The sequence below is a fragment of the Zootoca vivipara genome, chromosome 5 (genome assembly GCF_963506605.1).
Source record: "Zootoca vivipara chromosome 5, rZooViv1.1, whole genome shotgun sequence".
Taxonomy (NCBI): Eukaryota; Metazoa; Chordata; class Lepidosauria; order Squamata; family Lacertidae; genus Zootoca; species Zootoca vivipara.
Window position 1 is genome coordinate 14,735,242 of NC_083280.1, and position 16,940 is coordinate 14,752,181.

General features: G+C 45.5%; 1 protein-coding gene across 2 annotated transcripts in view; it reads right to left on the minus strand.

Moving 5' to 3' along the window:
- Nucleotides 1-16,940, minus strand: part of FNDC3B (fibronectin type III domain containing 3B) — a 258,472-nt gene that overhangs the window by 172,074 nt on the left and 69,458 nt on the right. For both annotated transcript variants that reach the window (XM_035132789.2, XM_060274365.1), the window contains exon 3: nucleotides 4,922-4,997. In XM_035132789.2, the coding sequence (XP_034988680.1) occupies nucleotides 4,922-4,997 (76 nt within the window). The remainder of the gene's footprint in view (nucleotides 1-4,921; nucleotides 4,998-16,940) is intronic.

Here is a 16,940-nt window from a genome sequence, read left to right on the forward strand (position 1 = left end):
GATAGACAGGATCCAAAATAGGAGGGCAGAACACTGCCCAATTCTGCAACAATAGATATCATCCTTGGCAAGGGATAAAGAGCTACTGCTCTTTGCTTGGTGTTAACGACCCCTGAAGCACAATTATACAGGCATCCTGTTTCCTCTTTCCGGCTGCTAAGTTACTAGGGACAGGTGCAGAGGTAAGGGACTGGAAAGTGATTGATGGTGAATCACCAACCCTAGTTAGTTTTAGCATTGTGTTGACATAAGCCAGAACCATGATTGTGCATAGCACGGAATGGGGTGGAAGTTTTCGCTCAACAGCGAAGCGCACATAATAACCTATAACCCTATATATGCACCGCCGTGAGTTTCATGTTAAGGCAGGTAGGCTATAAATGGGACACGTGCATTAAAACTTTCATTTATCTCTATCTCCATCAGCCATTTTGTCTGGTTCTAGTGCCAGGTTTAAAAATAAAACAAAAATGGCACACGCTTGGGTGGCGGCCAGTCAGGCCAGCCTGCAGCTAGCCAAAAGGCAACCCGTTGTGCCCATATTTCAACACACCGTCGCCTTTCTTCTTGAAGGGTACGAGTGTTTAGAACGGAGGGGAGCGCCGAAACTCAAAACGCTAACACAAATGTTTTCCATTAAAATTCAATCAACACTACAGCCAGACTACCAACTGAGACCGGGATCTGACTGATCGGAGAATGTCACTGGCTTTTCAAGACCGAGAGCTGAAAAGAATACCGAGAAAGACTCAATAAAAATACTCTATACAGAAATGTCATAATCTTAAACACATGTGCATAAATGGAATGTGCGCACATGGACGTTTTTATTTAGAGCTACGTACAGGGGGCCAGAGCTCGGGGTGGCGAGAGCTCTGCAATTAGGTAGGGGCTTGGCCTTTCCTCCCCCCCCCCCAAAAAAACCCATGCCTGGACTTCACTGTTAGGCAATTAACAGCATTTCAAAAATGTTGCTGTGACTGTCTAAAATGGGCAGCAGCCATGGGAATTAAGAGCCCTGGATCAGTGTTCAAATGCTGCACCAGAACACACCGGTTCAAATTACAATTACAAGGAAGGGAACTTCTAACAAAATGTTGAGAAGATTTTCTTCAGTGTATGGCCTGGTCAACAGCATAACAAACTGCCTAGGGAGGCGGTGTACTCTCCTTTGTCCAACTGCACTAGCTACCAATTAGTTTCCAGGCCCAATTCGAAGTGCTTGTATTGACCCAGAAAGCCTTAAACAGTAATACCGTACCTCAAGGACCGCCTCTCTCCATATGAACCCACCCAGACCCTGAGATCACCTTCTGAGGCCCTTCTTCGTGTGCCTCCTCCATGAGAGTTCTGGAGGGTGGCAACATGAGACAGGGCCTTTTTTGCAGTGGCTCCCCGTTTGTGGAACGCTCTCCCCAGGGAGGCTCGCCTGGCTCCTGCATTACACACCTTTAGACACCAGGAAAAAAACATCCCTCATCTCCCAGACCTTTGGGCTGGCTGAAATCCAACGCCCTTTTAAAATGTGGTGTGTTTTTCTTGGGGGGGGGGGTAGGGGGAGTATTGGGTTGTTTTTGGTTTTATTATTTATATTGTGATTTTTATATATGTTGTGAACCACCTTGAGACCTGGGGGGGATAGAGGGCGGTGTGCATATTTAATAAATAATAACAATAATTGTTAGAGGCTTTTAAGCAGTGGTGACTAATCAAGGATGCTGAAACAGCAGATCTCCTGCATCTTATGAGCTGCAGGTCAGTTCTCCTATGAAGCCACACTCAAGTGCCTTAATACAGTCATACTTCGGTTTAAGTACGCTTCGGTTTGAGTGCTTTCAGTTTAAGTACTCCGCGGACCCATCTGGAACGGATTAATCCACTTTCCATTACTTTCAATGGGAAAGTTCGCTTCAGGTTATGTACGCTTCAGGTTAAGTACGGACTTCCAGAACCAATTACACTCATAATTCGGGTTAAGTACGCTTCAGGTTGAGTACTCCGCGCACCATCTGGAACGGATTAATCCACTTTCCATTACTTTCAATGGGGAAGTTCCCTTCAGGTTAAGTACGCTTCAGTTTAAGTACTCCGCGGACCATCTGGAACGGATTAATCCACTTTCCATTACTTTCAATGGGAAAGTTCCCTTCAGGTTAAGTACGCTTCAGATTGAGTACTCCGCGGACCACCTGGAACGGATTAATCCATTTTCCATTACTTTCAATGGGAAAGTTCCCTTCAGGTTAAGTACAGTGGTACCTCTACTTACGAATTTAATGCGTTCCGAACGCACATTCGTAAGTAGAAAAAAATTGTAAGTCGAATCCCATAGGAATGCATTGGGAGAAAAAATTCATAAGTCGAAGCAACCCTATCTAAAAATTCGTAAGTAGAAAAAATCCTATCTAAACCGCATCCAACACGGCGGACGGAGCTCCATTCGTAGGTAGAAACATTCGTAAGTAGAGTTATTCGTAAGTAGAGGTACCACTGTACAGACTTCCGGAACCAATGGTGTACTTAAACCGAGGTACCACCGTACTGAAAACTCTGGCAACTTGCAATGCCTGGAGCTACAACTAGGGCCTGGGGCCATGGATCCTGAACATCGGATATCAATAGGTAAGTCACAAGTCCAAGCCATCTCAATTAGCTGCTTTTCATTTCTACTTTATAAGGAGGGAGGGTGAGGTGGAAACACACGCACACCACAAATGGAAATCGTTTGATGAGCTTATTCGACTGCAGGTCACGAATGAATTGCTTCTTTCTTAATACTGAGCTCAAATGATTAGCTCTCTTGCTTTCATGATCACTGGCTTCAAGCAAGGAGGGGAAAAATAAAGTATAAAGCACCATAGCCCCTGGGTAGACTTATTTACCATGAATGACTCACACAGAGTTATGCATGAGTGCGAGCACCAACCTTTCCCCAAAACTGGCAACGTTACAGGGAGCATTTTAATTTTAATTTTAAATGAAAGTGGTGAAGGTGTGAGCTTCGCTTGGGAAAGTTTCGCCATTACAGAAAGAAGCACAAATGCGCTTTTCTTCAGCATTAGGCATGAATTATATATTGATCCAACACCTCAGATGTAGCCAAAGTGAAGAAAATCTAACCCGACATTTTGCTTACTGGTTTTCCTCGCCTCTCTTTAGGGACAATGTGTGATATTATTAAAGGCAGAGGTTTGATAGGACTTGCGATTCCGGACTGTCACAGCTGGGGGGCATCCACCTGAAGTTGCCACATCAAATGCCCACCTCCTGTATGCTAAACTGGGTAAGATGAGGATTTTATTATCCTTTTATCCTTCCCTTTATCACAAGATCTTTGGGCGTTTCACAGAATAAAATACAAGAACGTAAGTGGCAACAAAGCAATAACCTTCCCCACTTCCCACAGATGCATTTAAAAGGCTGCAGAATATCCATCAGCCAAGGGCCTGGTTGAAGTGGAACGTTGTCGCCTGGTGCCTAAAAATTACATAATGAAGCGCCAGGAGTACCTCCCTAGGGAGAACATTCCACAAATGGGGAGCCACTACAGAGAAGGCCCCGTTCTCATTTTGCCAACCTCCACACCTTACGTGGAAGAAGCACACAAAGAAGAGCCTCGGGTGATGATCACAAGAGTCTGGCATGGCTTATATGACGAGAGGAGGTCCGCAGGCACATAATGTATGTATCTGAACCACCCATGTTACCCTCACTACAAACCAGAACAGTGATTCCATTTGGCAGAGAGTGACTGGCACAGTTAAGTTTCACAACGAAGAGGAATTTGAACCCAGGTCTCCCAGGCTAAAGACTTGCACTCTAGCCATTCCACCGCATTACCTCCTTCCTCACCATAAATATGGCAGTTCCTATGTAGTCAAGGAGTTGGGGGGGGGCCTTTTAAGTCAACCTTCTGCCTGGAAGCCCTCCAAAAAATGGCTGCCCACTCTCTGCTCAAAGACCCCCAACTTCTGCCCAAATGAACAAGAACGGGGGCTGGGAAACATTTTGTCCTTCAAGATGTTCCCGTTGTTGTTGCTTCATTTATGCATCTCTTCCCACAAGGTACCTCAAAGTGATCTGCGATGCAACATACATAAAACAGATACATACAGTATATAAAAAACAGGTGAACAGCACAAAATCAGTTCAAATCCAAGGCAGCTATTGAGTGAGGTAAAGATTCCGGAAGATTCGTTGAAGGAGGAATGCATGGAGCAGACTCCAAAAAGACAGCGGAGAAGGAGCACGTCTGGTATGCAATGGGGAGGGGGGAGTTCTAAAGGTAGGTTGGTGCCACCCCAACTAAAGGCCCAAATTTGATGCTGTGCTAAGTAGACCTTCTGATAGGATGGCATCTGCAGGATGGCCTCTCCTGCAAAACAGGGTGACTTTTTAGGCAGCCTGGTCCCACGCTGCATAGCACTTTGAGCACCAGTACCAGCCCAGTAGCTAACTGGTACCCCATGCAATTCTTTCAGCGCTGGTGTAATATCATGGGGTTAGTCCATCCTAGTGAGTAGTTGACCCTTCACATCTTGCACCTACTGCAGCTTCTGGGCTAGCCTCAAGGAAGTCCAGCAGCCCAGCCACCATGGTCAATAGCCAAAGACAATAGGACCTTCTCAAAGTTCATGCACCTATCTAAGGGGTGGAGCAGTGGCCCAGCTCCAAATAAAATAGCGTCTTTGAGGGCTGCGAAGCCGAACTGCAAGTCATCCATGCTTCCTCTAAAAGTTTGGCAAACTGAAAATATTTAAGGCTGTCAGTTGCACCTTCGTGAACACTGCTTTATTTTCATTGGTGAAAGGATAGAGCAAAAGCAACGAATCCACGGGTGATCGGCCAAGGATATTAACTGGACAGAAATGTATTTTCCACATTCCAACCAGGAATGTTCTCTTAATAAAGGCTTCCTTACCTTGAATGCACTGAAGAGTCCCATCTTCTCCCCTTATTGTAAAAGTTTCACCTGGATTAACTTGGACAAAAATGACCTGCCAAAATAAAGAACCTGGTGTCAAAATCTTATAAAGAACATATCCATGAATTGTATGCATTCTCTCCGGAACATAGGCATGAAACAAGATATTTGAAAGGGGTGGGAGACTGGGGGACTTAACTAGATCATTGTTTCCCAACCTGAAACCCTCAATGTGTTGTTGGGACTCCAAATCCCATCAGCCCCAGCCAACATGGCGGATGATCTGGGATGAAGGGAGTTGTAGCCCAAAACATTTGGGAGGCCAACAGCTATAAACTAGAGAAGTCCTGGAATTATATATATATATTATTAAATTTCTATATAGCCCTTCATCTGAGGGTCAGGGGGAGTTACAATATAAAAATTCAAAAATGCATGACATAACAATAATTGATACAAAAGAAAGCCGGCATGACTGAACAACAGAATAGATGGTGTTAGAATACAAAAATCTCGCCTGAAATAAAAACGCACATGTTCCGTCAAGCTAAAATATAAATCTGCAGTAAGGCAAGCCAAGACCAAACATTTGAAAGGGGGGGGGAGATGTTTTTTTTTTAACTGATGCTAAGCAGAAAACAAGCCAGGGAAGCAATGGTACTATGCAATAACAAATAATACAGTAGTGTAAAGAAAGACTGGGGAATGGAGAGAAATTTCATTAAAGACCAGACCCCGGCAATATTGCTCCTTAAATCCCAACACTGCCGTTTTGTCTGTTCCTGGATCGGCAAATACTCCTCATCCACATCGTAACAGCCTCTGTAACCTTTCCACCCAATTCTTTACTTTTTTTCCTGTATCCTGTTCCATCCCTGCCCTGCGACCTTCCCTCCTCTAGCAGCATAAAACCTTTGGCGCAATCCCTTAGGCCAGAAAGGCCAAAGAAAGGAAGGTACTGTATACCTAACTAAATAAATGCACACTCCACCCAGGTCTGCTTTGCTATCATCTTCCTCCTCTCTTCTTCTGCAGTCTCACCTGTGCCCAATTCTAGACTGCCAGCTCTTTAGGGCAGGGGACTGGCCCTCTTACATTTTGTAGAGAGCAATGCACTTCGATGGCACTATTGAACATACAGTACATGCAACAGTATGCTATTGGGAGTGGGGGGCGGGGGGGGCTGCTGCAGAATGTATTTTTGCAGCAGCCCCTACTCACTCAAATGACCTGCTTGCACGAGCGGCATAACATCAAAAGAGATCACGCCTCCGCTTCCATCATCGCAAACCACAACCTGCAATTTTTCCTGTTCGTGGAAGGGTGATCTCGTGCAAGCTCATTCCTCTCAGTACCACCCATTAGTAATCTTGTAATTCAATGAACACAAGGGAAGATTGCCAATGGGCGGTGTGCAGGTGCCTGGGAGCACACCCCGATCACATTTAGCACGCCCAGAGGCAATTTTATGCATCATAAAACACCCCAAATCTTTCTCTCTTCCCCCCCCCAAATATACGAGCAATTATTTGCACGATTTAGTGGGGCACACTATCTCCTTAAGGTGCATTAACCTGTTTCATAACGCTTGGTTATATTGTTCACTACAAAACTGTCAGCACACAAAACTGGTGTGTGGAAGAGGCAGGGCGCATGTTGTTGCTCCAGGCCCATTAAACGCAGATTTTGAAAAATGATTAGAATGACTAAAAACATGGAACACTGTTAGTTTTGCTTCAGTGGCATTTGTTGTTGTTGTTGTTGTTTAGTCGTGTCCAACTCTTCGTGACCCCATGGATCATAGCATGCCAGGCACTCCTGTCTTGCACTGCCTCCCGCAGTTTGGTCAAACTCATGTTTGTAGCTTCGAGAACACTGTCCAACCATCTCGTCCTCTGTCGTCCCCTTCTCCTAGTGCCCTCAATCTTTCCCAACATCAGGGTCTTTTCCAAGGAGTCTTCTCATCTCATGAGGTGGCCAAAGTATTGAAGCCTCAGCTTCACGATCTGTCCTTCCAGTGAACACTCAGGGCTGATTTCCTTAAGAATGGATAGGTTTGATCTTCTTGCAGTCCATGGGACTCCTCCAGCACCATAATTCAAAAGCATCAATTCTTCGGCGATCAGCCTTCTTTATGGTCCAGCTCTCACTTCCATACATCACTACTGGGAAAACCATAGCTTTAACTATACGGACCTTTGTTGGCAAGGTGATGTCTTGCCTACAAAAAATGATTAGAATGACTAAAAACATGGAACACTGTTAGTTTTGCTTCAGTGGCATAGAACATGATTATTGCTCTCAGAGACTGCAAACATGATCTCTCAGTTAACCTAGACTGAAAGCTTCCAAAGAAAACACGCTACAGCATTTGTTGAGTTATAGTCATGCTAAGTTAACGCATGCGTAAGTTTTTGTTCTCTTTATTTAATCTGATTTTTTTAAAAAAAAAACTGGGGCGGGGGGGGGGCGGGAATCCATTCTGTGTCCACTGCTTTCCGACATGGCAATGCTAGAGAGGGTTACCACCACCACCCAAGTCACAGCTGTCGCCCTTTTCATTGCACACAAGAACATCTGACATGAAAAGCCGTTTTCAAAAGACGTGGCATCTTCCTGTATTAAGGGCTTCCAAACACAAACAAGGAGGAAAGAGCTATCTATAGCTACTGTTTACATTGCACATCTTCGCAAGCAGCAGTATCCTGAGCGCAGTGTGAGGCTGTCTAGGTTTATTTTAGTCACCAGTGTCTGAAAGGGTCATATCTTAATGGCACAAAAGTTTACAGAGTCCGAAGCAAATGATCCTGTAGAGTTGAAGGATCAGATAACAGAATGTGGGTACTTGAAAAAGGGGGGTGCATCACAAAATCTGGGGGAGCCAGTTCAACATTACCCCATAACACACCCAATGTTGGTGAAGCTAACTCTTTACTCGAAGAAACCAAAGCAGCTCAGGCCTAGTGATCTTCCCAGTAGGTCTTCCCAGTAGGTCTAAGGCTCCATCCCCAGCAACCTGAGGTGCCTTCATCTTGTCTCTCTTTGCTCCACCCTCTTCATTCCTCTTCGTGTTCTGGGAGACCAGGGGGAGGGAAGCTGGTCGCAGCAGGAAGGGGAGACCCCCTGGCTTCTTCAGCCGCCTGCCTCATCTCTGTCGCTTTGGCCCCCTCTGCTACTGCCTCTGATTCTTGACTGCTCTCTGCCCCAGCCTCTTCCTGCTCACTAAACCCTGTCACCTATTCGGCTTCTGACACCTCCTCCCCTTCCTCCCAGTCTGCTCCCTCTTATCACTCATGGCCATCCCACCACCAATTCCCTGGCTCTGAGCCTTCTTCCCCTGGGGGTTCCCTAGCTGCTGCCCCCTCCCCACTCCTCTACATCCAGCCAGTCCATGACACAGGCTCAGCTTCTGTCCTGTGGAATCTGCAAAATGCACTGACAAGCTGGAACGTGTCCAAAAGAGAGCAACCAAATTGGTCAAAGGCCTGGAAACGATGCCTTATGAGGAACAGCTTAGGGAGCTGGGTATGTTTAGCCTGGAGAAGAGAAGGTTAAGGGGTGATATGATAGCCAAGTTCAAATATATGAAAGGATCTCATATGGAGGAGGGAGAAAGATTGTTTTCTGCTGCTCCAGAGAAGTGGACACGGAGCAATGGATTCAAACTTCAAGAAAGAAGATTCCACCTAAACATTAGGAAGAACTTCCTGACAGTAAGAGCTGTTCGGCAGTGGAATTTGCTACCAAGGAGTGTGGTGGAGTCTCCTTCTTTGGAGGTCTTTAAGCAGAGGCTTGACAGGCATATGTCAAGAATGCTTTGATGGTGTTTCCTGCTTGGCAGGGGGTTGGACTGGATGGCCCTTGTGGTCTCTTCCAACTCTATGATTCTATGATTCATTCATCTACCTCATTTCCCTTTTGCAAACCAAAATGATTGCCATTCACTTCTATGGAGGGGTAGGAAGCAAAGCATTAATACTACAGAGAAGTATGCAGAAAGCCCCCAGGTCCAGTTCCCTGCATTTCTAGTTAAAAGATTTGGTTGCAGGCAATGGGGACACGGTTGCAGTAATGGAGAAATGGACCATCTGCACTAAATGGGCAAACGGACAGTAATCCCACAAGAGTGAGCCAGGTTTCGCCCTCTAGTTGTCCTTGCCATTTTCAAGCCCCCGAGGGGAATAAATGGCACCTGGGGACAGAGGAAGACCTTTACGTTCTCCTCACCACAACACAGCCCAAAAAACTCCAGGGAGATAGGGCACTAGATGACCTTTCTCATTGTCTCCAATTCTACAATTCTATGTAGCAACCGATTAAAGTGCAGCTGGGGGAACTCCAAACCGGAGTGACATCACACAGAGCATTTTGTCACTTAGCTGCATGAATGGATGGTGTGTATACGCCGCCGTTCGCAGCAACGTTAGCAGACAGAGAGACCAATGGCACAGGACTGCTGTTTTTGGCAGCAGCCAGGCATCTCCAATAGCCTTTTAGTTCCAGCATCTTCCCAAAAAGGTACAGCCGTTTCCAAAGCCTTTATACAGGAAACCCATCAATGGTTTTGAGCCGCCTCCAGGCCTGATTCCCAGACAGCCCCCGTTTCTGATCTTCAGCTCAACGCACAATGCCACGTTGGTTCCACGATGCTCAAGAATGAGAGAGAGCACCAACCCCTCCAGTCAAAATTCCTGAAGTCCTTCTGAGACTATGGCGTTACTGCAAGGTACCATGCTATGTTTAGCGTTAAGCTTGATGATCTTTCCACTGATAATCAAGGCAAAAGACCCCGTTTCAGAACATCAATAAGATGTTTGGAAATTAAGATCGGCGCACGTTAAGAAATTACAGAATTGCATATCTAAGCTTTTTGGGGGGGAGGGGAGAACATTTCTGCACGAACCCACTGTCAGTGTTAAAATTACAAGTTCTAGAAAGGGAGAGAGGGAGAGGAAATGCTAACATGGCCAATTATGCGAGGTTTGCAACGAGCCTTTCTTAAAGACACTGATCAGGGCAGACAGGGACAGTAAAGACACCACAATCAAAGTCCCAGAAGAGATAAAAATAAACTGACAAAAGCCAGGCCAGTCCATCTGTGACCTCGACTCCATCAGCAGTGAAAGACATCTGCCTTCCAGCCTCCAAACTTCTATGCATTATTCACAAGGGTCATAGCTTCCTCAAAATAAAGCATACCATTGAAAACAAAGCGAGGGAGCCGGGGAGATCAAAACACATGTCGCTCCTTAAAGACACGCATGTTATTTTAAAGTTGTATAGCATTTCAATAACTTTCAAGCCACAGGACGTTTTAGATGTGAAGGCCAGGGCTCCGATCTCCAAAGAGGAAACTTCAACGTTCCCATTTGGCATTCGATGTGCCGGTTCAAACGATGTCACCCAGAAGCGTTTTCCTCCTCCACCCTTCAATGGTGAAGGGAATGCATTCTGCACATGCTCAGGAGCGCTCTCGCCTACTGCCGTCCTTGGAAGTCGCAGAAACTGGCCGGGTGCAAAGGGAGCAGTCGAAGAAGAAGAAGAAGAAGAAGAAGAAGAAGAAGAGGAGGAGGAGGAGGAGGAGGAGGAGGAGGAGGAGGAGGAGGAGGAGGAGGAGGAGGAGGAGGAGGAGGAGGAGGAGGAGGAGGAAGAAGAAGAAAAGGCCTTCCACGCCCTTTGCAAAAGCTTTTTTACTTCTTGTGTGATTCGGGCCTGCTGAGTCACTATGGCAACCAGGCAGTAATTTAGCAAGCCACCTCAAGCCCTCAGTTCCAGCATCCGAATGCTCAATCTCCACTTCTAGCAGTTTCACACAGAAAGGTGTGCGCGCACACAAATCATTGTCATCCTTCGCAAGTCTCCAGTCGTCCCTGCGATGCAATGCCAGCTATGTTCCATCAAGAAAAGACAGCTTATTTGTTTTAGTGAGGTCAGGGAGAAGACCTTTGCTGATTCCATTCCTTCACTGCAATCTAACAGCTGGGGAGGAGAGAGTCACTTCCCTGACAGCCAGCATTGATGTGACAGTAATGTGTTTTCGCATCAAGCAGTTCTGATGCAAGGAATCTAAGATACTGGAGGATTCTATTACACTTAAGCCTTTTCTTAATTTATTATTATTATTATTATTATTATTATTATTATTATTATTTTAAAAAGAGGGTGACATGGAATAAAATGTTGCAGTGCGCAGTGCTGGTGTTCAGAATTCCAGTCAATCCATTTCACCACTGTTGGGAAGAACACTATTTATACAGTCTGCCTGTCCTCAGAGCTCAAAACCATCAGGGAGGAATGGAGTATGGCTCAAACAGTTTTATAAAAAAAAACTGGGTTGGTTGACAGCTGCAATACCTTCTCCAACCACCTGAAGTGGTGGCACTGCAGTGTCGTCCTTGACTGGTGGTTGAAGTACACAGTATCTAAAGACAGAGTTGGAACTCGAATTGACCGTAGCAGAGTGGAGAATTGGGGAAAACTAACAAAATGGATTTCAACAGAGACAAATGTAAGGTTCTAATACACTTAGGCAGAAAGAACCAGCTGCACAAATATAAGATGGGGGACACTTGGATTGCCAGTAGTACATTTGAAAAGGATCTAGGGGTCTTAGTAGACCATAAGCTTAACTCGAGTTGACAGTGGGATCCGGCACCAAAAAAAAAAACTAAAGTAGGACTTGGTGGGATACAACCAAATGCCATTCTATGTTGCAGAAGTAATAATAATAATAATAATAATAATAATAATAATAATAATAATTTTTATTTATACCCCGCCCTTCCCAGTCAAGACCGGGCTCAGGGCGGCTAACAACAAATAATATCAACACAAATTCTGTCAGGAATGCTTTGATGGTGTTTCCTGCTTGGCAGGGGGTTGGACTGGATGGCCCTTGTGGTCTCTTCCAACTCTATGATTCTATGATTCTATGATTCAAATAAAAGAAACAATTCAGTTAAAACAACAGATTAATACAATGTTAAAATTCAATTTTAAAATTAAAAATCTACGAATAAGATAAAACCATTATAAAATAAAACCTTAGGGGAGGGTAACCGTGGGGTCAGACTGCGTCAGTCCGAAGGCCAAACGAAACAGCTCTGTCTTGCAGGCCCTACGAAAAGATGACAAATCCCGCAGGGCCCTAGTCTCCTGAGACAGAACGTTCCACCAGGTCGGGGCCAGTACTGAGAAGGCCCTGGTCCTGGTCGAGGCCAGCCTAGCCACCTTGTGACTCGGGATCTCCAATATGTTATTATTTGTGGACCGTAATGTCCTCTGTGGGTCATACCGGGAGAGGCAGTCCCGTAGGTACGAGGGTCCTAAGCCGCATAAGGCTTTAAAGGTCAAAACCAGCACCTTGAACCTGATCCTGTACTCCACCGGGAGCCAGTGCAGTTGGTAAAGCACTGGATGAATATGATCCCGTGGCCGGGACCCCGTAAGGAGCCTCGCCGCGGCATTCTGCACCCGCTGGAGTTTCTGGGTCAGTTTCAAGGGCAGCCCCGCGTAGAGCGAGTTACAATAATCAAGCCTAGAGGTGACCATCGCATGGATCACTGTGGCCAGATCAGGTTGAGAGAGATAGGGGACCAACTGCTTAATGCGGCGGAGATGGAAAAATGCCACCTTGGCTGTGGTTGCAACCTGTGCCTCCATGGAAAGGGAGGCATCCAAGGTTACCCCCAAGCTCTTGACAGAAGGGGCTGACACTAATTGGGCCCCAGCAAAAGATGGAAGTTGCCCCCCCCCCGCCCCATGTCATCCCGACCCAGCCAGAGGACCTCTGTCTTCGAAGGATTTAGCTTCAGCCGACTCCCACGTAGCCATCCAGCAACAGCTTCCAGGCACTTGGTCAATGTGTCCGGGGCCGAGGCAGGACGGCCATCCATCAACAGATAAATCTATAGTATAGTATCCAGATCAAGGGAAGTAATAGTACCACTCTATTCTGCCTTGGTCAGACCACACCGGGAATACTGTGTCCAATTCTGGGCACCACAGTTCAAGAAGGATACTGACAAGCTGGAATGTGTCCAGAGGAGGGCAACCAAAATGGTCAAAGGCCTGGAAACAATGCCTTATGAGGAACGGCTTGGGCAGCTGGGTATGTTTAGCCTGGAGAAGAGAAGGTTAAGGGGTGATATGATAGCCATGTTCACAGACACGGAGCAATGGATTCAAGCTACAAGAAAGAAGATTCCACCTAAACATTAGGAAGAACTTCCTGACAGTAAGGGCTGTTCGGCAGTGGAATTTGCTGCCAAGGAGTGTGGTGGAGTCTCCTTCTTTGGAGGTCTTTAAGCGGAGGCTTGACAGCCATCTGTCAGGAATGCTTTGATTGTGTTTCCTGCTTGGCAGGGGGTTGAACTGGATGGCCCTTGTGGTCTCTTCCAACTCTATGATTCTATGATTCTACAGATTAAAATATTCAAACATCCTATCCTTCCATCTGTGGCTTGAAATAGCCCATTAACAGACATGTCACTGCTTGATTATTACAGTAGAATCAAAGTTTCATTTGGCAAAAAAGGGAGGATTTTATTTTCTTAAGAGAACCATCCTCACAAAGGTATGATCCCAACATTTTTCTAACCTAACAGGGTCTGTGCTCCCTTGTTTATTGTGCACCAGGGTGTGAATGTTTTTCGCTCAACAAATCGCATCTAAGCAAGTCAAGACAAAAGCCCGTTTCATTCCTGCTCCTGTTTACCATAGGATTAACTGCTCATGGATGGGGGTTTTTCAGATACAGAAGCCTACCAAGAAACCGAGATGCACATCTGCTGCCATGTTTCTTGTTTGCACAGAACAATCAAGAGATTTGCCCCACTGCCAGATAGGGTAACCCAGAGGGATCCTGACGCACCATGGCCCATGCTCACAGAGCATGTTCTAAGCCAGGGGTTCCCAACAAAATTTTCTCGAGGACCCCTCATCGAGCTGCTATTGTGACAAGGACCCCCATTAATTCCTAATCCTAAAATTAAAAAGTGAGAGCCAAATTAAGAGTCTTTTTATATTTCATATTTATACGTTTTTTACAGTTCTTCCTCTTCATCTGTAGGCCTTTGTGATTTTAACGAACCACTTTTTAACCAACGGTCCATTTTTAACTACGCGAACTGTAGCTTCCGCGAAAAACAACGCTTTGTTTACAAACACTACTGTTTTGCAAAGAGGCAGCACGCGCCAGGGAGGGGGGAGGGGAATGGAGAAGACAGGGTACCTGCGCAGTAGCGCACAAATGAAGCCGACGCGTGCAAAGCATCTTGGGGAGGTGAGCGTTAGTAGAATGCGCACGCTGCCTCTTTGCAAAACAGTAGTGTTTGTAAAGCGCCACCTAACGGCATACAGCAGAACTACTGCCTCTATCTAATTCTAGTTTTGCGCTAGACTCTGCTCATGCAGGAAGCGGACAAAACAAAAAATCTGTTATCATACGAAATATATTTAATATATTTTTTATTCTAATAGCATCTTGCGGACCCCTCTGGCATAGCTCGCGGACCCCTGGAGGTCCACGGACCACCTGTTGGGAACCACTGTTCTAAGCCTATTTGCATCCCCTTTCACCAAGTGGGTTGAACAAATAAATCCAGAACTGATTTCATGGGAATGCGACACACCTCCAGACAGCGGTGTCAACTTGAACTATTCGGGGGACAACGACGGATGGACAGGTAAGCCTTGCCCCCACATAATCAATCACAAGATGCAGCACACACACCTCATTTGAATGGCAATGCCCATCAACTTTGCAGGTAGGTCATGGGTACCTTGAATATTTTATTTTTGGGGGGCCAAAGGGATGTCGGCTCCTACAAATTAGCTCCTACGGATCCAGTTATGAAGGTTGCATGCTATTTCCAACACATCACACAGCAGCTGGGAGATACCAGAGGCAAGTTTTTCCAAGCAGCCATTTCCAACAACCACGGCAGCTCAGGAAGCAAGTTTCTGGCAAAGCTTACCCTCTTTCATTTTTGTGGCGCTGCTGCCACTGAGACAGCCATTTCCAATTCTCCACTTTAGTATTGCAACATTCTATTAAACACAAAAGCAGTTTAGAAGAAAAAAGATATATTATGCCTTCAGATTTCCTTTGGAGGCATCCTTTCCCCCCCCCCCCCGATCACTTGAAAACTCTGCTGCTCTGCCATGAAACTGCAGTATTCCCAAAAGCTAAAGCAGCCCATTTCTGAACGGAAAAATGGAACGCGATTTTGCTCCAACGCTATAATCAGCCAACCACAGTCCCAACTGTGGAATTTTTCCACTGCTTCCTGTGAAAGGAAGGCTAGAACACTAATCGGGGACAAGGAAGAGACCTCAACTTAGGGTAAATCTCTTGCCGTGTATTGCTGACTACAGGTTAACCAGCAATTCATGCTCCTGAGATGATGCACACTCAAACCATAGCTTTTCAGTTCCTACCGGACTTGAGTTGTGGCTACTGAGTACTGGTAGTGCAAGTCCCTGGATTCAGCCAGTAACCTCTCTGTATACTGCGGCTCTGAGCTGGCGGGCTTACATTTACTGTTCCCAGACCATTCCCAAAACAAACCTGGAAAAGAGGGGAATGAGAGGATAGCCATCCTCAAATATCTCAAGGACTGTCACGTGAAGGGAGGAGCAAGCTTGTTTTTTTCTCTTGCTCTGGATGGTAGGACTTGAAGCAATGGCTTCAAGTTACAAACAAGGAGACTCCAACTAAACATCATCAGGATGAACTTTCTGACTGTAAAAGCCATTGACAATGGAACAGACTCCCTCGGGAGGTTGTGGAATCTCCTTCCTTGGAGGTTCTTAAGCAGAGGTTGGGTGGCCATGTGTCAAGGATGCTTTAGCTGAGATTCCCGCATTGCAGGGGGTTGGACTAGATGTTCCTCCTTAAAAATATAGTGTATCCAAACAATTACTGCAAACAGAATTTACTTTTAAAATAACATTTGTAACAAATGGAGCAACAATCTCCTGAACTGTTTACTAGTTTATGTGGAACAAAAAAAACTCCACAAAAGAATTTTTAAAAATCCAGAAGTAACAATTATTCATATTTCCTCTTCACAGTATTTTTAAAAAAACATTCTCATATAAAGAACGGAAGAAGGAAGTGGGACTAAGTTTCAATGAATGGGCATGAAATTTAATCAGAATCATTTTCTGAGGTGTAATGATCTTCCAGTGCTTTGAGGCCTAGTGAAGAGGAACAGAACCAATGCATGCCACACGCATGCAAAAACAAAACTGAAACCTTTTTCTTTTCTAGTGACAACAGCACCTCCTAAAGGAAGAAATGTATTTTGTTCTTGCATTGGAGAGTTCAGTTTGTAACCTAGGACTTGCTTGTCCTCACAGAAATTAGAATAATCTGATACCATGCGTATTTTTTAAAAATGATCTATAAAATATTTGAACCCCTTATCTTAAAATATTTTATTCATCATGTTAAAATAAAACATTCCATAATCTATTTCCCCCCCCCCCCAATTTTTCGGAAAAAAACAAAAAAGGCTTCAGGAAAAAAACGGGGGGGGGGGGGCGCGACGACGGGTTTTTCCCAAATTTTTCCGTTTTTTTCCGGGCCTTCACATCTCTAGCTGCAACTGCCAGAGCATGTATGGTGGCAGGTACCGTATTTATTTATATATTTAATTGCTATAAGGGCCTCAAAGGAGGGCAATGCATATGTGTGCTCTGCATGAGGATAAAATGCAGCCTACCTACACACACACACACACACACACACACACACACACACACGCCTCTTTCAGCAGAGACTGGGCCATGGACAGGTGGAAGAAGATGTTGCTCCGCTGCAACCACATTCCCACAGGATTAACTTGGTAGTCACATGCAGGGGAACGTACAAGGTTCTGGTTCATCGCTGGAATGAGCATCGCTGGAATGAGCAACGAAAGGCTGCATCAAGTTCCTAGCGATTCCTGCCTCTTGGCTGCACAGGGATAAAAGTTTTGTCCATCTCCCCAACAGTCCGTTTTGCTGAGGC